This window comes from Rutidosis leptorrhynchoides, chromosome 7 (assembly GCF_046630445.1).
Source record: "Rutidosis leptorrhynchoides isolate AG116_Rl617_1_P2 chromosome 7, CSIRO_AGI_Rlap_v1, whole genome shotgun sequence".
NCBI lineage: Eukaryota > Viridiplantae > Streptophyta > Magnoliopsida > Asterales > Asteraceae > Rutidosis > Rutidosis leptorrhynchoides.
The window spans coordinates 362,182,205-362,208,797 of record NC_092339.1 but is presented as its reverse complement, the minus strand read 5'-3'; the positions used below and the strand labels follow the sequence as shown (position 1 = coordinate 362,208,797).

Genomic DNA, 26,593 nt, shown 5'->3' with positions numbered 1-26,593 from the left:
ATTTGTTGGCCATAGGATGCTGTTTTTGCTCCACTAGTATATATTGTAATATTATATATGTATAAGTTGACAAGACCTAAATAAATATGTGGTAGTCCATGGTCTTGCTTGATCAAGAAAAGAAATAGAAAAAGAAAACGAGTAACCTCGGTGACTATTTTGAGGTCGGGGCAGAAATATTACAGCAGTAAAAACTGCTGTTTCGAGCAGTAAATGGAACCAGAAACAACGAAATAATTGCAGTAGTTTGATTCATGGTTCGCGGTGTTGATCGATGATTAAGTGAGAAAAACGAGGGTGTTAATGGTGCTTGATTGATGTAACGACAACTTCAGTCGAAACTGCTGTAGCAATAGCAGTTAAGAAAGTAGCTTGATGATGATTAAATGGATAGCTTAAATAGCAGAAGTAAACATTTACAGCAGCAACATATGAAGCTGCAACAAATGGTTATAGACAGTGATGAGTTAGAAGTCGATTAGAGAAGTAATTGGGTTTAGTTTAACGAGACAGAAATAAGTGAAACTAGAAAATAACGAGTAGAGTAGCAGTTGTAGACAAGTGTTTCTTCGGTGAACTAGGGTGATGGTTGAAAGGTTGTAGGGTGGCATTTGAGTTTGAAGGTGGGGAATGGTAAGGTGACGGTTGAGAGAATTATCAAGAGGATGAGGGAGGTAATCGTTTGTATATGACATATATCTATATACATATATGCTTTAGTTTATGAGTAAGATAAAGAAAAGAATAATAATAGAAAACGTATATGAGTGTTAAATAATTGGAGATTGATAGAGTCCGTGATTGAAGGTGTTAAGAAAGAAAGAAATGAAAAGGTAGTCAAGTGAGTCTGTGAGTTTGTGAATTTCTCTAGATATGCATAAGTGCAATCTATATTTAATACTAACATAGATAGATATTACACAATCATCAATAGGTATTATTCAATCATCAACAGTAATTGATATAAAGTAATGATTATAATAATCAATTAGGGAACTAAAACATGCATCAATATCGTACAGCAGTTTAATATTCTGCCGACAGTTTTTCACGGACTAAAGTATCGTACTTCGTTGTTACTCCGTGGCAAATAAAAGTCTTCAGTAAAATCCCAAAATTTTAAATTAACTATATTTATTTATTTTGGTCATTATGGTATAAAATTCGATCATTAGCTATTTAAACAAAAATTAACTCACTGTCCACTCCCGATCCCAGCTAAAATATAAAAAAAAAATTAAAACTTAACAAATAGTTCCTAAATACATATTGAATAAGCCTATAAATTATATAACTCATTTTCGAATCACCGTTTATTTTAAAATTACATAAGTTTGAATTTAACTTGCTTAATATCAATCAAAACATCAAACGAGTATTACAATCAATTAATATTTATTTTTTAATATACTTTATTTATATATAGAGATATATTTTAAATAATAATTATTATAATATCCTATTTTTATTTTTATTAATTTTTAATAACAACAACATATCTATACACTCATATCTATTTACAATTAATTATTCGTGAATCGTCGAGAGCAGTCAAAGGTCAATTGAATATATGAAACAATTCAAAATTTTTGAGATTCAATTAAATAGACTTTGCTTATCATGTCGAAACCATATAAAGATTAAATTTAAATTTGGTCGAAAATTTTCGGATCGTCACATTGTTGATGATTTGAAAGGTTCCGTGTTGGCTTGTGGGCACTCTGATCATTTCCCGATATTATTGTTCCAAGAGAAAGTCGATTTTGGACCGTCATATTTTATGATTTATGAGTCATGGTTTTCCCGACCTGATTTTTATGCAACTGTTCGCTCAGCTTGGGCTGAGATCTCGGCTATCGATAACAGAGATATAGTTGCTAAGTTCCGAAATCTCAAGTCATATTTGAGGAAGTGGATACATACTGCCAGATCAACCGAAGCCATTAGGCTCTCTGATTTAAGTAATCAAATTAACAATTATGATGCAATTATTGATACATGGCAAGCGGATGAATCGTTAGTCAATTCGAGAAATAATTTATGTGTGGAACGTGATGATTTAACAAAATTATTATCCATTAATTCTATTCAAAAAGCTAGAATTAAATGGGATGTTGAAGGGGACGAAAATTCGAAATTTTTTCATTGTTCTTTAAAACATAAACGTGGTGCTCAACATATATAAGGATTGATGGTTGATGGCACGTGGATTATGTAACGACCCGTCAAAATTGCTATTGACGCAGTACGTTATTCATTGATTTCATAGTGAGGTTTTGACCTCTACATGATACGTTTTGTAAACATTTTTTGAAAAGGCACACCATAAATGAATATCTAATTTCAAGGTTTTTTCACATCTAATGATTTCTACATATAGACAATCACCGTAAATAATAGTTTATAATAATACATCCGTTGACAATGCAGTCAAAATAAGATACATGGTGATGATTTTGTGAATGCAAAGTTTTCTCGAATAAAGCATGTATGACTCCATGCACATAGCTTGTATAACATATAAGCAAACAATGGAAGACTTCGAGGAACCTGAGAATAAACATGCTTAAAAGTGTCATCACAAAGGTTGCTGAGTTCATAGTTTTAATATTGCGCATACTCTGTATATAAAGGTGGATCACAAGATTTCAGTTATTTCATCCAAAACGTTTATCAAAATATTCTACGAAATTGAGCACCCTGGTAACTAAACTTAACGTATATATAATAAGTACCCATGTTTTAACATACATGCAACCAACATGTACAGTACACGCAAACCAACGTGTACTAAACTCAAATAGCATATGTCCGCTTTATAGTTCAGGCTAGGGTCTCTATACTTGGAATATATAACTACTCGCGCCCACCAGTTCTTATAATCGGCAGTTACTAGTTACCAAAGCTAAGGGATTTTCGGTTCAAACTCGGTTTAGAATTTAGTATGTACTTGTGTCATTTGTGTTTAAAATAAAGTTCATGTATTCTCAACCCAAAAATATAGATTGCAAAAGCAATTAAAAAGGGAGCAAATGAAACTCACATATCAATATTGTGGTTCAATATTGTAGGAAAAGTATGCAGACGCAACGGAGATGACAAATGAAAGGTTAGCCTTTAATTCACGATCAAAACCCCCGAGCAATACCCATAACCTCTTTAGCCATAACCCATATTTTCTTTAGCTTTAACCCGTTTGAAAACCCGTTTTTAAAATCACTCGAACATAACCCCATCGTAGTATTTTATGTATACATAACTAATATTATATAAGATTAATAATAATAATATTAATCTTAATAATCTTAACAATAATAATAATAATAATAATAATAATAATAATAATAATAATAATAATAATAATAATAATAATAATAATAATAATAATAATAATAATAATAATAATAAAAATAATAATAAAAATAATAATAATAATAATAATAATAATAATAATAATAATAATAATAATAATAATAAGACTAAATTGCACCGTTGGTCCCTGTGGTTTGTTCAAAAATGCATATTTTGACCTAAACTTTTTTTGACTTCTTTGGTCATTGTGGTTTGAGATTTGAAGCCGTTTGGTCCCTCATGCAAATGTCTGTTAAGATTGATCCGTTAAGTCACTCATGTGCGTGGCACATGAGGGTATTTTCATCAATTTTATCAATTATTAACATTACAGGGACCAACCGTGTATCTTTCTCAAACTTTCTTATTCCTCCTTCATCTTCTTCCCCAAAACAAAACTCCTTTCTCTTTTATGATCCTAACTAATACATTAACACACTAAAAACCCTAGATTAAATTCAAACTCACAATTAACATCACACACAAATTACATGTAGCTCTTAACATATCCATTTTATATGAAAAAAGATAAAAATCTTTCCAGCTCTACAACAAAATCGTTCCAGCCTTTTGATATCTTCAATCATTACAACAAAACCCAAATTTAAATGAAAAAGCAAAAACAAAAATTATACAAACTGCAAACAAAATGTTATTGCAAAGTTTCCTAAACTTATAGGGGAAGAAAATGGAAATACAAGAGGTTTTGTTATAAAATGCATCCAGTTCTAACTTTATTTATGTTTTTTCGATAAACAATCATCACCATTCCCATTTTTTTCTTTAACCTTAAACTAACAACTGTACTCGTTAATCAAATCGAAACCGGTACTCTAAATCGACTTCCGGTACTCGAAACCTTAAGATGGAAATTGTACTCGTTAAAATAACAAACATCTAGTTCCGATCTGACCTCCGTCACTTCGATCTGGACTTCTGGTACTCGAAACCGAAAGCACTATGATTATGATGAATCTTGTGATGACGATGATGAATCTAGCGATGATGATGGATCTGGCGATGATGATGAATATGGCAGTTAGTAAAGCCTTTTGATTTTATGAATTGGTTATGTTTTTGAAACCCTAGAATTTGGGGATTTTCTCCAAGTTTCAGATCTAAGAAAGGAGGAGAAGAAAAAGAATAAAAAGAAGAAAGAAAACCCTAATTGTGCTCTATGATGATGATGATGAATCTAGAGATGATGATGATGATGATGATGATGATGATGAATCTAGTTTGGTTTATGTTTTTGAAGTGAGGAGAAGAAAAAGATCGGAGAAGATAGAAAAAAGTAATATTAACTTATGAATTGGTTTATGTTTTTGATTATATGAAGAAGAAAAAAAGTAAGAGGAATGATAAGAATGATAAGATGTTACTTTTGTTTTCAAGTACATAAGATGAACTTTAGAAGCTTTTTTATTTTTTTGAAAGAAGATGAGGGAGAAATAGGAAAGTTTGAGAAAGATACACGGTTGATCCCTGTAATGTTAATAATTGATAAAATAGATGAAAATACCCTCATGTGCCTAGCACATGAGTGACTTAATGGATCAATCTTAACCGACGTTTGCATGAGGGACCAAACGGGTTCAAATCTCAAACCACAATGACCAACGAAGTCGATAAAAAAGTTTAGGTCAAAATATGCACTTTTGAACAAACCACAAGGACCAACGGCGCAATTTAGTCTAATAATAATAATATTAAAATAATAATAATAATAATAATAAGGATGATGATAAATATGATACTGAGTAATATCAATTCCTTTCGCAGAAACTGATCGAACATATCACATATATATAGATATTAAATATAATATAATAATATAATAATATAATAATAATAATATAATAATAATAATAATAATAATAATAATAATAATAATAATAATAATAATAATAATAATAATAATATAATATAATAATTCAATTAAAAAAATGTGTGTAATCTTAGCCGCCCCATTCTTATTAGTTTACGCCGACAATTTTTCACAGACCAGTATTTCGTGCTATGTTGTTAATAATTGACGAGTAAAAATATAAATAAAAATAATTTCACTTTTTATAATTGAATACATATATTTATTTTGGTCTTAAGCTTTATAAAACTAGTTGTAAAAAGGTCCATTTATTTATAAAATTTCTACTAGTTTATACGTTCGATGTAGAGCGTACATACTAGTCTGCTGATCATTCCGTGCCACCGTAAATCACGGAATTCATTTAATTCAATCGAATGAATGAATTTTAATATTTTAAAAAGTCATATTTATTAAATACTTCAGGGGTATTTTATGTTACTTATAATTAATAATTTCTATCATGTCGCTTTCATGTGAATAGTAAATTAATTAATTTCGTTTCATTTACTATTCACATGAATAGTAAATGAATTAATTTCAATTCAGCTATTTAAGTTACGGTATTGTACGTTGTGCTTTACAACTTGTACATCTTTGATTTAACTTCGTGTCTTCTTAAAAATTAAAAAAAAACATCATAAAAATAAAACGATTATATACGTAAAAATTGTAGATTTGAAATTGCATCATTCAATAGTAAATTTTTATCATTTCGTATATAAATATTATTCGCATGTTTTCGTGTATGTATATGTATATATATATATATATATATATATATATATATATATATATATATATATATATATATATATATATATATATATATATATATATATATATATATATATATATATATATATATAATTATCACAAGTTATGACGTTCGTGAATCGTCGGACAAACATGGTGGTCAACCGTTATATAAAAACTCATTTACAAAAGTTTTAAAACTTGTCAAAATTCATTGCTTATTAATGATACGCATAACGATCCGTCTCAAAATAGGCAAGCATCTCGGCAAAATCTTACCCAGTACTACGCATTCCGGTTTGTCGACTCCTTTCTCGACATCCGTTTGATATCTTCCCGGATATTCTTCCACGACGGACAAATGGCAAGACCAAGAACCTGGGTGACATACACGCAACCTACACCGTACAGCCGGTCAAGATAATCACAATTAGGCACCGTAAAGCCAATCATTATAATCACGACCGTGAAGGAACAATTAGAACAAGTGTTTGGCGAAACCTACCCGGCTAGACTGAGAGCACCGTGATGCCTTAACCGGAATTAACCCACCGACACTACCGTCTCGGCGTTCCAAATCAACACGAAGACATTCTCCCGGGACAAGCACGTTGTCCTGGAAGAAAATGCATTACCCCGGAGCAGGCACCCTGTCCCGGAATGACCACTTGATAACGGAACAAGCATGCAAGCAAGTTGCATGCCACGTCAGCCCGCAAATCTAGGGAAGTTCGTTAAGATCTGTTATTCCCCATGAAAGAGACTGGTGCCACGTCACCCCTCGGGATTGACAAAGTTCGTTACAACCATGAAAGGGACATGTGCCACGTTATCATTCCCTTCATAACATCTATAAATACGTAAACAAGATCATTCATTCAAAAAACACTGGATGCATTAATGTTACTCTGCCAAAATCAACTGCGATAGCATTACTCCAGTCGTTAACTTAATTCCGATCGGTGCTCCGCTCACCATTCGAGTTAATCCACGCTAAGATATTAACTTATTCGATTCCAATCGAATAAGGTTAATTCAATTGGTTGTTTTACGCCCTTGAAATCCAGATTCCAAATCGGGGTTTGTACAATTATTGGAGTTAAAACAATCAACCTACTCTTTTTCCCAAATTAAGCACTCAAACCCGAAATCTAATCACACCTAACGATTTTGGTTTGATCACTTATCATGACAAAAATATTAAATCATATAGAGAATTAGTTTAAATAAGTCGAAATTTTCTGGGTCATCAAAGTACCTACCCGTTAAAAGAAATTCCGTCCTGAAATTTGACAGAGATCGTCATGGTTGACAACAAGAATATTTTCATGAAAAATATGAGTTCGAAAATAGAGTTTTATCACCGTTGAGTAATATGAATAAAATAATTCGATTATGTAAAGAGCATGAGTGAAGCTATCGCAAAAGAATGAAATAAAGAAAATAGAGATTCGTCTTATCTTTTGACGTAGTAACGATTGATTTCCGGAATTCAAGGGATCTCAGAAGAAATCTTCATAATCTTTATAAGATTTGATTCTTCGGTAATTAAGGAAATTACGATCCTCTTCGATCTAATGCGGTAATCTGTCTCGATTGCTCTGTCAGATATTTCACTATAAATTCACCTCCTTCGTTTCCTTATTTTCCACCACTACCATTTTCTATACTTTCTTCCTTAATTCATACTTCTAAAACATTTGTCAATATGCTCCATCCAGTTCTGATTCTTGATATATTCCTGACTTTTGTATCTGTCATTCTTCTTTTTCATCTACCACCAGAGGAATCTGTTTACTTCTACTATGCTCTTGGGTTTATAGTGTTTTTAGTTCTCCCGTATCTTTATATTGCTATACGCATTGATATACACGATTTGTAACTTTCATGTTGTTGTCGTGCTTATACTTTTCCTTATATTTCAGATCCCTTGCTTCTGTCTTTTCATAATCATTGACATCCACGGTTAAGGATTTCTCCTATTTGCTGCGATTTATACTCATATATATATATATATATATATATATATATATATATATATATATATATATATATATATATATATATATATATATATATATATATATATATATTTCAAAGCTCTATGTTTTTTTTCTTCTCGACTTTAAACAAAGCAAGTAATGGTCCAGAATTCGTAGGTATGAATTTCATAATGAACATAAAAATGTTCTAAAAAAGAAATTGTGATAACATGATCTGATTTGTTAAATTACCAGAAATCATGGGAAAGATAGAACTATTAAGAAAATATTTCTTGATATGTTTAACGATTAAGTAGAATGCAAGAGTCGTTTAACATGGCACATGATGACGGTATGGTCTGTGAATCATCATGTTCCATTAGAAACTCAGCATGACTTACTGTAATATAATCACGTTGATCAGGCGTCATTATATTATACTAACTCATGCTTCAAAATCCAACACTACTTCAAAAATATTCATATTTTAAATTCGAATTTTTAGAATTTAGACACTAAAACAGTTTCCTTTATGATATACCACAAATAGCGCTAAGAAATGAATATTTTCGGATAATAATAGTTATGAAGATATCTTCAGAAATATCGAAGATATTCAAAATGAAAGATACGATGATATCTTAGAATTTCTAAAATCAGAATATAATGAGGAAAATTCTTATGTAAGGATGTAAAGAGATTTACATATCTTCGGGAATTTCATCAGAAATCGAATCATCTGGATTCTTTGATTACAGGTTTAGTTATTGTGATTTGTCCACACCATTCTTCATAGTTTGCTCAATCCGTTTTTTAGTTCCAAACTTTTTCTGAGCTTTGCCAACACACTTTTCTTTATCATCAAACTTTTGGCTGTTAAGGCTGTCTACAATTTTCGCTGCTTCATCAGCTTTTTCAAAACTCAAAGAATTGTTTCGCAGACTGGGTGTTTTTTAGAATTTCAGAATTATAATTCCAGGAGATAACGTTAAATGTATATATATAACTGTTGGCGTAGAAACGCTGCGAAATTCGAGAATAATGATTGATGCTTCCCGATATTTGGTATGGTAATTGTTGTTACATGATACAGATGAGTACATAACAGGGTTTCAATGAATGAATATCGTGATTTTTCAAAGAGACTTACGCCAAAGATAAATGAAGTTGCTGGTACGTTTACTGTTAATATTGTGGAATATAAAAGGTTCCCCGGTAACAAAGGCAAACGTATGTATCAAGGTTATAATAAGGCTAATCCGAATGAAAAATTGAAGTTGACTTGTTGGAAGGGTGATAACATTGGATACCTTGAAAAGGAATTGCAAGGTTATTTTTGGTAATAACAATGCTAAAGGATCTAGCACAGATACGTGTTAAACTTTTATTTTAAGTTTCGAGAGTTTCCAGGTGCATAACTATATGCACATAATCTTTCTTTTCGCAGATAATGTGTGGTTGGATCATCCTCTCGATTGTTTCTAAATTGAGGTGTTTTCAAGAATCATGAAGGGTTTGAACGTAAATTATAATCGTCAATATACATACGATGTTCTAGAATTTTGAATGATACAAATATTTTTCTGGGTTTTATGAATAGAAGTGGCGTCTTAGGACCGTTTTGAAGTCAAAGTATAGCTTTGAAAGATGTAGAAATCTAAGAGCGATGATATCGGTTATATCTTGACTTGGATTCTGGTATGTTAAAATCAGAATATGTAATTGGATTTGAATGAGTATGATTGCTCAGAGTTCTATGAAATAATGTATATCATTGTGAAAGTAGTGAGTATAGTTAATGATTATTGAATAACTGAATGATGTACCGTGTAACATATTAATTGTGAACTCAAATATTAGGTATTACCTACCCGTTAAAGAAAATTTTCACAATTAATATTTTTGTATAATAGAATTTTACTACAGTCTTTATGAAAATATATATATGTATACTTTCTTCAGATGTAATACAGATTTAATGAGTTAATATACTATTAAACTCATTTGATTTTCGGCTGGAACTAGAAATGAATAATCTCTAAAACATTAGAGATTACATAATCTTCATGGAGTATTTGACTAATGTCATCAATACTTCATTATCTATTCTTATTGACATTCCTCGGTGAAGGATATTAGTGCTTGTGGAATTTTGTGAACTTCGCAAGGTACAAATGATGTTTTCTAGAAAGTTTCGAGTACAACGAAAATGAAAGTGTAAAATCAAACATGTAATTGAATAATACACTTGGTTTATTATGAAATGGAATTCATTGAGTTGAAACATAGATTGTAGTTAACGATGGTTAAGTCGTTAACGAAGGATGAACATCATAGCATATTAGTAATATGGATTAACCGAGTAGTACTTACCCTTTAAAATTCATACGTAATAGCTTAGTACGAAAAGATATATTATGATTTCCAAAATTCATATATATATATATATATATATATATATATATAATATATAAATTCTTTGGAAATAATAAGTTAATACTCCATAACTCGTTATTTCAATATACCCATTGGTGATTGTGGTGTCGATATCGTCGTTGGTTATAGAGCTGGTGGAGCTTGTGGTGCTACAGGTATTGCTGGTGTTGGTGATACTGATGGTGATGCTGGTGGTACTGCTGGTGGCGTTTTTATATTAATTCTAGCTTGCACCATTCTTGTCAAGGTTTCTACTCTCCCTTCTATCATCTCTATCCATTCACTCATCTGATTTACGGTTAGAACTAGAATAAGTAATCTCTAAAACTTTAGATATTACATAATCGCCGTAGAATATTTCTCAAATGAAATTATGAATCAATACTTCATCGTTTATTATTGTTGGTACTCCTTGGTATCTACGGTGCATATGACGTTAATGCTCGAGGTACAGATTGTGATGTTGAGGCATGTGATGTGGATGTTGTTGTTGGTGGTAGTAATGGTACTGTTGGTGTTGATGATGGTGGTACTGTTGATGCCGGTGTTGCTTGCGATGCCTGCAAGTTGCGCATCATACTCTCCAAAGCCACTACTCGAGCGCGAAGCTCGTTGACATCTTCTATTACACCGGGATGATTGGCAGTTTGGACGAGCGAATGAATAAGATTTGGAATAGTAGATATTACGTAATCGTTGCGAGCTATTCTGGAAAAGAGGGTGAAAATGGTGTTTCGGACTGGTTCGCCGGTAAGTACTTCAGGTTCTTCGCCAAGAGGTGAGTTTGGTTGGTGGAAAGGATCGCTATCTTCTTGTCTCCATTGGTTAAGTCGACTACGAACTCATCCCCAATTCATCCAGAATTAATGATGGCTAATTGGTTGATCCATTCCGGTCACATTGCTTTCGGAGCTCAGGTAGAAATCCATATCGGAAGAGCCATCGGATTCTGAGGAACTCGAACTGGATGTAGGATCCATCTTGTATAATCCGGGAAATGATTTTTGATATGAAATAGATTATAGGACTTAGATTGGTATTCTTCAATACATAATTTACATATGTATATATAATACCAAAATCCCATAATTTACGGAGGAATCTTCGGAAGATGTCAGGCAAAGTTTACAGTAACAGATATGCTAAGATATGAATTCGTCTGTACGCTATCTATGCAATAAATGCAGGAAAACATGTCCAGACTTAAGAATGATAAGTATGTAATTTTCGACAAGAAATGATAAGCAAAAATTGGTAAAAACAGATACGGTCATAGTCCAGACTCACTAATACATCCTAACAATTACCAGTTAAACACACTAATGCAAATTCTGGTTCCCTATGACCTCAAGCTCGGATACCAACTGTAACGACCCGTCAAAATCGCTATTGGCGCGGTACGTTATTCATTGATTTCATAGTGAGGTTTTGACATCTACGTGATACGTTTTGTAAACATTGCATTCTTTTGAAAAGGCACACCATAAATGAATATCTAATTTCAAGGTTTTTTTACATCTGATGATTTCTACATATAGACAATCACCGTAAATAATAGTTTATAATAATACATCCGTTGACAATGTAGTCAAAATAAGATACATGGTGATGATTTTGTGAATGCAAAGTTTTCTCGAATAAAGCATGTATGACTCCATGCACATAGCTTGTATAACGTATAAGCAAACAGCGGAAGACTTCTAGGAACCTGAGAATAAACTTGTTTAAAAGTGTCAACACAAAGGTTGGTGAGTTCATAGTTTTAATATTGCGCATACTCTGTATATAAAGGTGGATCACAAGATTTCAGTTATTTCATCCAAAACGTTTATCAAAATATTCTACGAAATTGAGCACCCTGGTAACTAAACTTAACGTATATATAATAAGTACCCCTGTTTTAACATACATGCAACCAACATGTACAGTACACGCAAACCAACGTGTACTAAACTCAAATAGAATACGCCCGCTTTATAGTTCAGGCTAGGGTATCTATACCTAGAACGGACGGGGATGTCAAACCCTATGGATCCATATATAACTACTCGCACCCACCAGTTCTTATAACCGGCAGTTACTAGTTACCAAAGCTAAAGGATTTTCGGTTCAAACTCGGTGTAGAATTTAGTATGTACTTGTGTCCATTGCATTTAAAATAAAGTGCATGTATTCTCAGCCCAAAAATATATATTGCAAAAGCAATTAAAAAGGGAGCAAATGAAACTCACATATCAATATTGTGGTTCAATATTGTAGGAAAAGTATGCAGACGCAACAGAGATGACAAATGAAAGGTTAGCCTTTGATTCACGATCAAAACCCCCGAGCGATACCCATAACCTCCTTAGCTATAACCCATAATTTCTTTAGCTTTAACCCGTTTGAAAACCCATTTTAAAATCACTCGAACATAACCCGGTCGTAGTATTTTATGTATACATAACTAATATTATATAAGATTAATAATAATAATAATAATCTTAATAATAATAATAATAATAATAATAATAATAATAATAATAATAATAATAATAATAATAATAATAATAATAATAATAATATTAAAATAATAATAATAATAATAATAAGGATGATGATAAATATGATACTGAGTAATATCAATTCCTTTCGCAGAAACTGATCGAACATATCACATATATATAGATATTAAATATAATATTATAATATAATATAATAATAATATAATAATATAATAATATAATAATATAATATAATAATTCAATTAAAAAAAACGTGTGTAATCTTAGCCGCCCCATTCTTGTTAGTTTATGCCGACAGTTTTTTACAGACCAGTATTTCGTGCTATGTTGTTAATAATTGATGAGTAAAAATATAAATAAAAATAATTCCACTTTTTATAATTGAATACATATATTTATTTTGTTCTTAAGCATTATAAAACTAGTTGTAAAAAGGTCCATTTATATATAAAATTACTATATACGTTCGATGTAGAGTGTACGTACTAGTCTGTTGATCATTCCGTGCCACCGTAAATCACGGAATTCATTTAATTCAATCGAATGAATGAATTTTAATATTTTAAAAAGTCATATTTATTAAATACTTCAGGGGTATTTTATGTTACCTATAATTAATAATTTCTATCATGTTGCTTTCATGTGAATAGTAAATTAATTAATTTCGTTTTATTTACTATTCACATGAATAGTAAATGAATTAATTTCAATTCAACTATTTAAGTTACGTTGTTGTATGTTGTGCTTTACAACTTGTACATCTTTGATTTAACTTCGTGTCTTCTTAAAAATTAAAAAAAAATACATCATAAAAATAAAACGATTATATACGTAAAAAAATTTAGATTTGAAATTGCATCATTCAATAGTAAATTTTTATCATTTCGTATACAAATATTATTCGCATGTTTTCGTATATATATATATATATATATATATATATATATATATATATATATATATATATATATATATATATATATATATATATATATATATATATAATTATCACAAGTTATGACGTTCGTGAATCGTCGAACAAACAGGGTGGTTAACCGTTATATAAAAACTCATTTACAAAAGTTTTAAAACTTGTCAAAATTCATTGCTTATCATGACGAGAATATTAAATCATATAGAGAATTGGTTTAAATAAGTCGAAATTTTTCGGGTCATCACAAATTACGGACCCGTTGTTGATAAAAATCAGTTTCATGATTTTTTTTAGAGACGAATTTGATATTCATGATACGGGGGCTGAATTTGTTAATGTTGTTCCTTGGTACAAACTAACCATTGATGAAGCCAATTTTCTTGAAAGAGATGTAGAGGATGCTGAAATTAGGGGTGTTCATCGGTTCGGTTTTCGGTTTGTTCGGTTTATTCGGTTCAGTGTATTCGGTTTTGAAATTTTTTTAGTCAAAACCGAAAACCAAACCGAAAACCGAATTCAAAGTTAAAACCGAACCAAACCAAAATTCAAATTCGGATTCGGTTCGGTTTTCGGTTAAAACCGAATATTATGAAAAAACTGAGAACGTTGGTAGTTTAATTGTGGAGTTACTGATGTCTTAGTTATTTATATCCTAATACAATGACGTATTATTAAATTATCAAGAATTCGATGATTTATTAATATTTATAGCTTAATTATGACGTTTACTGCTTCTGTTATTAAGAAAAAGAACATAATAATTTAAGTAACATAATTATAATGTGAGCTACCAAATCTTCATATGGGTGAGAATATATTTTATTGATTGAATCCCAAATTATAATGACACTAAAACATAAATATACAAATTAAATATATAAAAATTTTGAATTAGGTTTTGAAACTGGTTTTCGGTTAAACCGAATTCAGAATTTTCAAAACCGAAAATCGAACTGAAAACCGAATTCAAATTCGGTTTCGGTTTGACGCGATCCAAAAATCGTTTATCAAATTCGGTTTGGTTTTTTTCTGGTTTGGTTTCGGTTTGGTTTTCGGGTTCCACGGTTTTAAACCAAATACTGATCACCCCTAGCTGAAATTAAACGAGCAGTTTGGAATTGTGGTAGCTCAAAAGCTCCCGGGCCAGATGGTATATCGTTTCGTTTCATAAAACATTTTTGGGATTTATTCGAGGTTGGTATTTGTAGGGACGTGCGTATGTATTTTACGACTTGTGTTATGCCCATTGGGTCTAAATCGGCTTTTTTTTTCACTTATCCCGAAAGTTCATAATCCGGTGCTCATAACGGATTTTCGACCGTTTTCACTTGTTGTTTTTTTCTACAAGATTATTACGAAGATTTTGACGAATCGATTACTTCTTGTCATTGACAAATTAATTAGTCCCACTCAGTCCGCTTTCATATCCAGGCGACAGATTCTTGATGGACCCCTAATGCTTAGCGAGATTATTGCATGGTATAAAAAGATGAACATGAACATGCTCTTGTTTAAGGTAGACTTTGAAAAAGCCTACGATTTGGTCAGTTGGAAGTATTTGATGTTTATGCTTAAGTCGCTCGGTTTTGGTGATACATGGTGCGATTGGATTTTTACTTGCCTTCATTCAGCGAAAACTTCGGTGCTTGTTAATGGTAGCCCGACAAGTGAATTCCTCATCAAAAGGGGGCTTCGTCAGGGTGACCCATTAATCCCCTTTCTTTTCATTATTATTATGGAAGGGTTACATTTAGCCCTTCACTAAGCGAATCAATGTAATCTTAGTCGTGGGATTAATGTTGGAAAAGATAACATACATCTGTCTCATTTTTTGTATGCTGACGATGTTATTATATTTTCTGAATGGAGTACATATGAATTGAACCGAATTTTACTTATTTTGGAAGTATTTTACCTTGCATCGGGTTTACGTATAAATGTAGCCAAATCACATGTGTTTTGTATAGTTGTTACCCAGGAGGAAGTTTGTTCAGTTGCCAATGCTTGCGGGACTAGTGCAGGTACTTTTCCGACTAAATATCTAGGTATTCCTATTAGGTCGAACATGAATTTTATTTCGAACTGGGAATCACTTATAGACAAGTACCGTTAAAATTATCATCTTGGAAAGCTTGCCTTATTTCATCCGGCGGACGTCTCACGTTGGTGAAATCGTTACGGGAAGCCTCGGTATTTATTTGTTATCATTATTTAAATGTCCGGAAAAAAGTATTAAATTCACTTGAGTCTATAAGAGAAAGATTTTTTTGGGGCGGTAGCAAGTCAGATAAAAAGATGTCGTGGGTGAAATGGGATAAAATTTTGGTTTCGTTTGAAAATGGCGGTTTGAATATTGGGAGATTAAAAGCGTTTAATATTGCACTCGTTCTTAACTGGAAGTGGAGATATCTCACTAAACCCGACGATCTTTGGGTGAAAATAATTAAATCTATCCACGGCCAAAATTTCGATAAGGTTCAAGCTAATTATCCGAGTGTTTAGTCCAACATTGTGTTAACTAGCTTTAAACATACTACCATCAGCAATATTTCGGCTAATCTGTTCAGCTTACAAGTCGGTAATGGAGCGAACATTAGTTTTTGGCACGATTTATGGTGCGGGAACGATAATCTAGCTAATCGGTACAATCGTATTTATCACCTAGACGTTAATAAAAATGACTCTATAGCGAATAAATGTAGAAATGGAGTTTGGACCTGGACATGGTCCAGGGAACTTGGGTCCAGACATATTCAGCTATTTAATGCGTTGGTCTAGGACATTGATAGTGTGATGTTATCAGACCGAGAAGATTGCTGGTCTTGCTTGATTTCGGTCGATGGTATATACACTGTTAAGAGTGTACGTGATTATATTGACCACAAAATCCTCCCTGTTTCGAATTCTAAGACTTCTTGGTATAAGTTTCTACCTAGAAAAGTCAATGTGTTTCTTTGGAGGTTTAGGCTCGATTCATTATCGGTTCGTTGGAATCTTTCAGCGAAAGGAATCGATATCAACTCTGTTGTTTGCCCCGTTTGTACTAATGGTGTTGAGACTTGTGATCATCTTTTTTCAGTTGTTGTTGGCATCGGATCTATGGCGTCTTTTACGGGTGTGATTAAATTGTGATTTGCCACCTTTGACTTCATGGGACACGTTCATTGTTTGGTAAGAGGGGGTTCAATTATCATGTGTTCAAAAGAAGAAAGTGATAGCTTCGGTGGTTACTCTGTTATGGGCGTTATGGCAATTTCGAAACGGCGTTGTTTTTAATGATGCTTTTTGTAATAGAGATAGTCTTTTTCATGTTATTAGATTATTTTCTTTTCGTTGGTTAAAACATAGGGGCAAGTGTCATAACCCGTCCTTAACCATAAGAACGTGTTAGATAATGTATGATTTCATTGCGAGGTATTGACCTCTATATGCGACATTTTTAAAAGAACAACTGCATATATTTTACATTACAAACCATAATTCTTATTTTGATACAAGCTTTAGACAAAATAAAGATGATTATCGTTTAGCGATAATCTTAGACTTACAAACTTTACATGTGATGATAACAATACGATTTCTAGCATATTTTACATTACAAATCCTCCGATATGCAGTTTTATTTTTGACACAAATATGCATACTCAAGATCTTGTTTAAATTCAACATGTTGCAGCGGAAGCTTCTAATTATCACCTGAGAATAGACATGTTTAAAACGTCAACATAAAGTTGGTGAGATATAGGTTTAATGCCGGCAGCGATATAAATATAGACCACAAGATTTCATATATAAACATTTTAATAAAAATATTCTAAGTGGTTGAGCACTTGGTAACCATACTTAACATTTAATCACGTCGCATATTCCCTTTATTATGAAATCTTACTACACCGTACCAAGTGTAGTCACAAAACGAAGTACTGTGCAACCGTTGAATACTGGTCGTCCAGTCCGGTTGGGGTTGTCAGGCCCGATAGATCTATCAACAGGATTCGCGTTTACAATACCGCTGTAAATAACAGTTACCAAGCTACAGGGAAGTATGCCAGTGGTACAACTCAACGTAGAATATATTTTTCAGTTACTTGTGTCCATATCGTAAAACATAAAATACATGTATTCTCATCCCGAAATATTTAGAGTTTAAAAGTGGGACTATATACTCACTGTTGTCTTGAAGATATATATAATTTGACTTGGTCTCCGGTTGATATCACGAACCTATCCATATATAATATATCAATACCTTTTCTTTTTAAACAAACATCACATATATATACTTGTTATACTTTTAATACTTTGAATAATTCCTTAGTCCGTAGTTAGCAGTTCGTTGTTAGTAATTCAATTTTAATGGTTCATTTTTAGATGTTTAATATACCAGCAATGAAATAAATAAAACCCCCTAACGAAATAAATAAAACCCCATCGTATATGTATTGGTCGAGATTAATCTTGACCCACGGTACCGGTATTGTCAAATGACGTGTTGCGTACATAAAGTACCGGTGTTGTCAAATGACGTGTTGCGTACAAACATGGGATCTTATGATTAATCTTCTCGTGTTGTTTGCGGGTGATCCTGAACCATATAAAATTGAATTATAAGTACATATATATAAAATATCATGTTATCTTAGGAATATGTGATTTTATTTAATTTTTCCCAATTAATCCCGAAGTTAAACAAGTCTTAGATATCCGATCTCGTTTTGGTCATAGTTTCTTCGTTACAACTCCGTTTTCGTTGATTCAACTTGTCACTTCCTTGGATCGAGTCCCTCTTTAAGACTATGAACTGTAAATACCTTAGTTTGTATTCGAAATCACAGGTCATAGGTCAAACTTTAGTGAAACTTATGAAGTTAATCATTTTCCATCATGTAAACAACCTTAAATGATTATTTTTCTAAAAATACTTATACTTTGAGTTAAATCATGAAATTTTTATGTGTTATCATATTCATAGTAAAAATCATTTTTCCAGAAAATAAACCTCCAATTCAAAGTTTAAGATGGTTTTTAATTATCCAACCCAAAACAGCCCCCGGTTGCACTCCGACGTCGTAAATTCAGTTTTTAAGGTGTTCTTTGAAAAACCAAGTTATACCTTGTTAAATTAGCATATATTTATGATATATTACAGGTCTTGAAGTATTTTAAAAGTTAATTTAGAAGGATCTATTTAGTTTGCAAACAAGTTTGAAAACATTCAAACTATGTTCTTGTTGTTAAAATTTTATACCACAAAATAAGATAGCTATATATATATGAATCGAATAAGGTTATGAACATAGATTCTACCTCAAGTTCCTTGGACAAGGTTGCTGTAAAAGAGGAGTAAAAAGCTAGAACCAAAAGGGTGATGGAATTGGATGAAAGATTGGAAGTAAGTTTGTGTTCTTGGAAGGATTTCTTGAAGTGTTTTTGTATGGTTTTCTTATGGTGATTAAGTAAGGTTTTTGAAGCTAAATGATGGGGAAAATGCTTGGAGATGATCAAGTATGAAGTTAAGAGTATTTTGAGAGAGAAATGGAAGTGTAAGTATGAGAAAATGGGGTGAAGAAATGGTGTGCATGCATAAAAACGTTTTTAGGTTATAAAGGAAAAAAAAGATACCTAACTTTGTTTTCTTGCTAAATAATTCATGCTACTTGACAAATGGTTGGTTCCACATGTTTCTTAATCATTTAAGGCTGCTAAGGAGCAGATTTTTATTGGTATATACCAATAGTAAATACATCTAGAAGCTGCGTATGATACGGGTACATATACTCTAGGTATACGTATAGAAATCTTTGAGGAAACGGAACGAGGATTCAAATATAGCTATCTTTTGTAAATATACTTATATTGTTTTATGTATGTAAGCCCTTTAAAAGTGATAAAATACATATCTATACGATGCATGTATAAGTAATATAGGTTATAAGTTTTTCGACAAAGTATTTACGTCGAAAAACATTACGTATAGTTATCGTTTTGAAAACTTAAGTTAGTAGTTTTAAAATATACTTATAACTTATTGTTATTAATACAAAATGAGATATTAAAACATTCTTAGATCATGTTAAATATGTATATATACATATATATACACAAACGTATAATTATCATATGTTATATAGTTCGTGATATCATCGGTCAAACTAGACGGTCAAACGTTGTGTAAACTCTTTTCAGAAATATAAATCTCTACAATTTGGATTGCTTATCATGTTGGTAAGGTTTAATTTATGTAAATATTAATCTTATAAGTATAGAACGATCGAAAAAGTGCGGGTCGTTACATTACCTCCCCGTTAAATAAATTTCGTCCCGAAATTTTAAAATTGTACCTATTTTGCGTCATCGAGAAACAAGTGTGGATACTTTTGTTTCATCTGATCCTCTCATTCCCAAGTAAACTCAGGACCTCTTCGAGCATTCCAACGAACCTTAACGATCGGTATGTTGCTCTGCTTGAGCTGTTTAACTTCACGGTCCATGATTTCGATTGGTTCTTCGATGAATTGTAGTTTCTCATCGACATGGATTTCTTCAAGAGGAATGGTGAGATCTTCCTTTGCAAGACACTTCTTAAGGTTCGAGACGTGAAAGGTATTATGTACTCCGGCGAGTTGTTGCGGTAACTCGAGTCGATAAGCTACCGGTCCAATGCGTTCAATAATCTTGAACGGGCCTACGTACCTTGGGTTCAGTTTACCCCTTTTGCCGAAACGTATTACACCTTTCCATGGTGACACTTTTAACATAACCATGTCACCAATCTGAAACTCTAATGGTTTCCTTCGAACATCGGCGTAGCTCTTTTGGCGACTACGGGCTGTTTTCAATCTCTCCTTGATTTGTACAATCTTCTCAGTCGTTTCGTGTATGATCTCGGGACCCGTTAATTGTCGATCTCCTACTTCATTCCAACAGATAGGAGATCTACACTTCCTTCCATATAATGCTTCGAATGGCGCAGCTCCAATGCTCGCATGATAACTATTATTATACGAGAATTCTGCTAACGGTAGATATTTATCCCATCCGTTTCCAAAATCGATCACACATGCCCTGAGCATGTCTTCAAGAGTCTGAATTGTTCTTTCACTCTGCCCGTTGGTTTGCGGATGATATGCGGTACTCATATCCAAACGAGTTCCTAGTGCCTCCTGTAGTGATTGCCAGAACTTTGAGGTAAATCTACTATCACGATCAGATATAATGGAAATAGGTATTCCATGCCTTGAAACAACTTCCTTTATATACAATCGTAATAGTTTCTCCATTCTATCCGTTTCCTTTATAGGCAAGAAATGTGCAGACTTGGTGAGACGATCAACAATCACCCAAATGGTGTCGTATCCCCAGGCAGTCTTTGGTAACTTCGTGATGAAATCCATGGTAATACCATCCCATTTCCATTCTGGGATTTCTGGTTGTTGAAGTAACCCTGACGGCTTCTGGTGTTCTGCTTTGACTTTGGAACAAGTTAGACACTCCCCAACATATGTTGCAACGTTTGTCTTTAAATTAGGCCACCAATAATGCATCTTAAGATCTTGATACATCTTTCCAACTCCAGGATGTATCGAGTATCTTGTCTTATGTGCCTCATTCAATATCAACTTCCTTAATCCACCCAACTTCGGTACCCAAATACGGTTTGCAAAATATCGAATTCCGTCTTCCCGTATAACGAGTTGCTTCTCATACTTCTTCATCATTTCATTTCTTATGTTTTCTTTAGTAAGTGCTTCTCGTTGAACTTCTTTGATTTGTGAGTTGAGATTCATGCGAATTTTTATGTTCATCGCTCGTACTCGAATTGGTTCTCGTTCCTTTCTACTTAGAGCATCGGCCACCACGTTCGCCTTCCCAGGATGATAACGAATTTCACAATCATAGTCGTTTATCAGCTCGACCCACCTACGTTGCCTCATGTTCAGCTGTTTTTGATCGAAAATATGTTGAAGGCTTTTATGATCAGTAAACACAGTGCATTTAACCCCATACAAGTAGTGTCTCCATATCTTCAATGCAAACACGACTGCTCCCTGTTCTAGATCATGCGTCGTATAATTCCGCTCGTGAATCTTTAATTGTCGGGATGTGTATGCAATAACTTTCTTCCGTTGCATAAGAACGCAACCAAAACCTTGTCGCGAAGAGTCACAATATATTTCAAAATCATCGTTCCCTTCTGGTAACGATAAAATAGGCGCCGTAGTCAACTTTTTTTTCAGTAATTGAAATGCACTCTCCTGCTCAGAAGTCCATTCATATTTCTTCCCTTTTTGCGTTAACGCTGTCAACGGCTTAGCTATTCGGGAAAAATCTTGAATAAACCTTCTATAATAACCGGCTAAACCCAAAAATTGGCGTATCTGCATTGGTGTCTTAGGAGTCTCCCATTTTTCAATGGCTTCAATTTTTGCTGGATCAACCTGAATTCCTTTGCTACTAACAACGTGGCCAAGAAATTGCACTTCTTTCAACCAGAAAGCACATTTAGAAAATTTAGCATATAGCTGTTCTTTTCTTAACAACTCTAATATCAACCTTAAATGCTGCTCATGCTCTTGCTCACTCTTGGAATAGATAAGAATATCATCAATGAAAACGATAACAAACTTATCTAGATATGGACTACAAACTCGATTCATGAGGTCCATGAATACAGCTGGCGCATTCGTCAATCCAAACGGCATGACCAAAAATTTGTAATGACCGTAGCGTGTCCGAAAAGCAGTTTTCGGTATATCTTCTTCTTTGACACGTAATTGATGATAGCCCGATCTTAGGTCAATTTTCGAGTACACACATGATCCTTGGAGTTGATCAAATAAGTCGTCAATTCTCGGTAGTGGATACCGATTCTTGATAGTTAACTTATTTAATTCACGATAATCTATACACATTCGGAAAGATCCGTCTTTCTTCTTGACGAATAAAATTGGAGCTCCCCACGGTGAAGTACTTGGTCGTATGAATCCACGATCCAGTAATTCTTTTAACTGACTCTGAAGTTCTTTTAACTCGGACGGTGCAAGTCTATATGGAGCACGGGCAACCGGTGCAGCTCCTGGTACAAGATCTATTTGAAATTCTACAGATCTAAATGGAGGTAATCCCGGCAACTCTTCCGGAAATACTTCAGGAAAATCTCTTGCCACAGGCACGTCATTGATGCACTTCTCTTTTTCTTTCTTTTCGACTTTATTAACATGTGCTAAGATAGCATAGCACCCTTTCTTCAAGCACTTTTGAGCTTTCAAATAACTAATGAGTTTTAGCTTTGATTTACCCTTCTCTCCATAAATCATTACTGGCGTTTTATCCTTACGAGGAATGCGAATTGCCTTCTTGGCGCACACAACTTCAGCTCCTATTTTGGACATCCAGTCCATGCCGATTATTACATCAAAACTTCCTAATTCTACGGGTATCAAATCAATCTTAAATGTTTCTCCGGCTAAATTTATTTTACAATCACGGCAAATTTTATCGGCTTTAATTAGTTTACCATTAGCTAACTCAATCATGTACTTAGCATCTAGAGGTAATGATGAACAATTCAATTTAGCGTGAAAGTCTCTACACACGTAACTTCTATCAGCACCAGTATCAAATATAATAGATGCGGATAAGTTATTAATGGTAAACGTACCCGTAACAAGCTCCGGGTCTTCACATGCCTCTCTAGCATTAATAACAAATGCTCTCCCACGTGCAGGTCCGATATTCTTCTCTGGATTCGGGCACTGGCTCTTATAGTGACCTTGTTTTCCACACCCAAAACAAGTAATGGTAGCCAAAGCAGTTCTATTTGCATTGGTGGCAGGAGTCTTGGTACCATTTGTATTTGTAACTAGAGCCCTACAATCTTCAGCAAGATGACCCTTTCGATTACATTTGTTGCATACCACATTACAGTAACCAGAGTGATGTTTGTGGCATCGGTTGCATAAAGGATTTTGTCCTTTATAACCAAAGCTTAAACCACTACCCGCACCTTGCGTGTTTTCTTGTTTCTTAAAAGATTGTTGTTGGTTACCTCGATCATAATTTCCATTCCACTTTCTTTTGTTACCTGATACCTTCACATCAGTATTGGATACTTTCTTATCCATGATGACCTAATCCATTAGCTCGTTTGCCATGGTTATAGCTTCATGAATTGTCTTAGGTTTCGATGCTGTAACATTTGCCTTGACCTTTTTGGGCAAACCATCTTTGTACATTTCAATCTTCCGTTCTTCGGTTGGAACCAATTCAGGACATAGCAAAACTAATTCCATGAATCGCTGATTGTAGTTGGTGATTTCAGTACCAATAACCTTCAGACTTCGTAACTCATCTTCCAACTTCCTAACCTCGTTCCTTGGACAATATTCGTTGATTAACATTGTTTTGAATTCTTCCCACGGAGTATCATAAGCTACATCTCCTCCTACAGCCTTCACATAATTTTTCCACCACGTGAGTGCACTATCTTGTAAAGTGCACGATGCATACTTGGTCATGTCCTTTTCAACACAACCACTGATTTTAAACACAGTCTCCATCTTTTCTATCCACCGGGTTAAATCGATCGGTCCTTCTGTTCCACTGAATGATGAGGGCTTGCAAGCTTGAAAAGTTTTGTAAGTGCACCCCACACGAGGATTTGGGTTAACTGCAGCACCTCTTGCAGCCTCGACCCATAACATTCTGTCGTTCACTCGCTGATTGATGAGTTCCTGGATTTCTTGTTCCGTCATTCGGTTCAATCGCGCCATATTCTTCTATAAGAATGAAAAGAAAATAATTATTCACATGGAATATTATAGATGTAGTGTATATATTTACAGTACATTATAGCTTATTAATAATATGAACCAGGTATTATTATAAAAGCCTTTTCTTCTTATTAGCGTTTTATAATTATATCTAGGGTAGTACCTACCCGTTAATGTCCATACTTAATAGCTTAGTACAGAATCAATTACTACCATCTAAATAATACTTAACCATGGAAAATTATTGCATTTCACACTTCACTATTTTACATATGCTTATCTTACATCGAACATTAAACAAACCACACTAATAATATTATACAAAACATTATATGATCCCATGGTTTAATACGGCAGCGCATCGTTTGGTCTATTTTCTAGGACGTTTAGGTTCAAAGAATCGCTTAACGCTTATCCTGGCTGTCTGCCTATATTTTGGCTGTGGGACTAAAGAACTGGATGCCGGGATAGAACGAATAGGAATAGCGGGAATAGGGGTGGTAGTGTCTAGTGGAGTTGGTGCCACATCATCCTTACTAAACTCGGGATTTGAATTTTCTAATTCATTAGCCTTTCGTTTCTTTCCTAGTTCGAACTCGTCTTTTGTAATTTCCTGTATTTCTTCCTCGGGTTCACTTTCCTCCTCGGGTTCACTTTCCTCCTCGGGTTCACTTTCCGGGTTCTCTATAGTCGGTTCATCCGGAATTTGTGAGTCTTCCACAAAGATATTATTTTCGTCATCGGATAGGTTAATGACTGGAACACCATCTGAAGATTCTGGTTCGGAGTCGCTGAATGTGATAACAAGTTTTGAGCCCGACATCTATCACACAACAACTAACCCATTAGTACTACATAATATTTACATATAAATTTTAACCAACAATGATAAGCAATGGTTTTTAAATCAGACCCGGTCAAAGTCCAGACTTACTAATGTATCCTAACGACTTCTCGGTTAGACACACTAATGTAAACCTGATTCGCTAAGACCACCGCTCTGATACCACATGTCATAACCCGTCCTTAACCATAAGAACGTGTTAGATAATGTATGATTTCATTGCGAGGTATTGACCTCTATATGCGACATTTTTAAAAGAACAACTGCATATATTTTACATTACAAACCATAATTCTTATTTTGATACAAGCTTTAGACAAAATAAAGATGATTATCGTTTAGCGATAATCTTAGACTTACAAACTTTACATGTGATGATAACAATACGATTTCTAGCATATTTTACATTACAAATCCTCCGATATGCAGTTTTATTTTTGACACAAATATGCATACTCAAGATCTTGTTTAAATTCAACATGTTGCAGCGGAAGCTTCTAATTATCACCTGAGAATAGACATGTTTAAAACGTCAACATAAAGTTGGTGAGATATAGGTTTAATGCCGGCAGCGATATAAATATAGACCACAAGATTTCATATATAAACATTTTAATAAAAATATTCTAAGTGGTTGAGCACTTGGTAACCATACTTAACATTTAATCACGTCGCATATTCCCTTTATTATGAAATCTTACTACACCGTACCAAGTGTAGTCACAAAACGAAGTACTGTGCAACCGTTGAATACTGGTCGTCCAGTCCGGTTGGGGTTGTCAGGCCCGATAGATCTATCAACAGGATTCGCGTTTACAATACCGCTGTAAATAACAGTTACCAAGCTACAGGGAAGTATGCCAGTGGTACAACTCAACGTAGAATATATTTTTCAGTTACTTGTGTCCATATCGTAAAACATAAAATACATGTATTCTCATCCCGAAATATTTAGAGTTTAAAAGTGGGACTATATACTCACTGTTGTCTTGAAGATATATATAATTTGACTTGGTCTCCGGTTGATATCACGAACCTATCCATATATAATATATCAATACCTTTTCTTTTTAAACAAACATCACATATATATACTTGTTATACTTTTAATACTTTGAATAATTCCTTAGTCCGTAGTTAGCAGTTC

At 33.4% G+C, this 26,593-nt stretch overlaps 1 protein-coding gene across 1 annotated transcript; it reads left to right on the top strand.

The window, feature by feature from the left end:
• Positions 1-16,125: 16,125 nt before the first annotated feature.
• On the top strand, positions 16,126-16,962 carry LOC139860459 (uncharacterized). Its single transcript, XM_071849212.1, has 2 exons — positions 16,126-16,263; positions 16,609-16,962. Exons 1-2 carry the CDS (start codon positions 16,126-16,128, stop codon positions 16,960-16,962), a joined length of 492 nt encoding a protein of 163 aa, XP_071705313.1.
• Positions 16,963-26,593: the final 9,631 nt, after the last annotated feature.

What these genes read in the sequence shown, in the direction of transcription:
- LOC139860459 (XM_071849212.1), top strand. Translation starts at nt 16,126, where the DNA reads ATGTCGTGGGTGAAATGGGATAAAATTTTGGTTTCGTTTGAAAATGGC. An exon ending in CTAAACCCGACGATCTTTGG is followed by an intron (nt 16,264 to 16,608) that starts GTGAAAATAATT and finishes GCGTTGGTCTAG; the next exon opens with GACATTGATAGTGTGATGTT.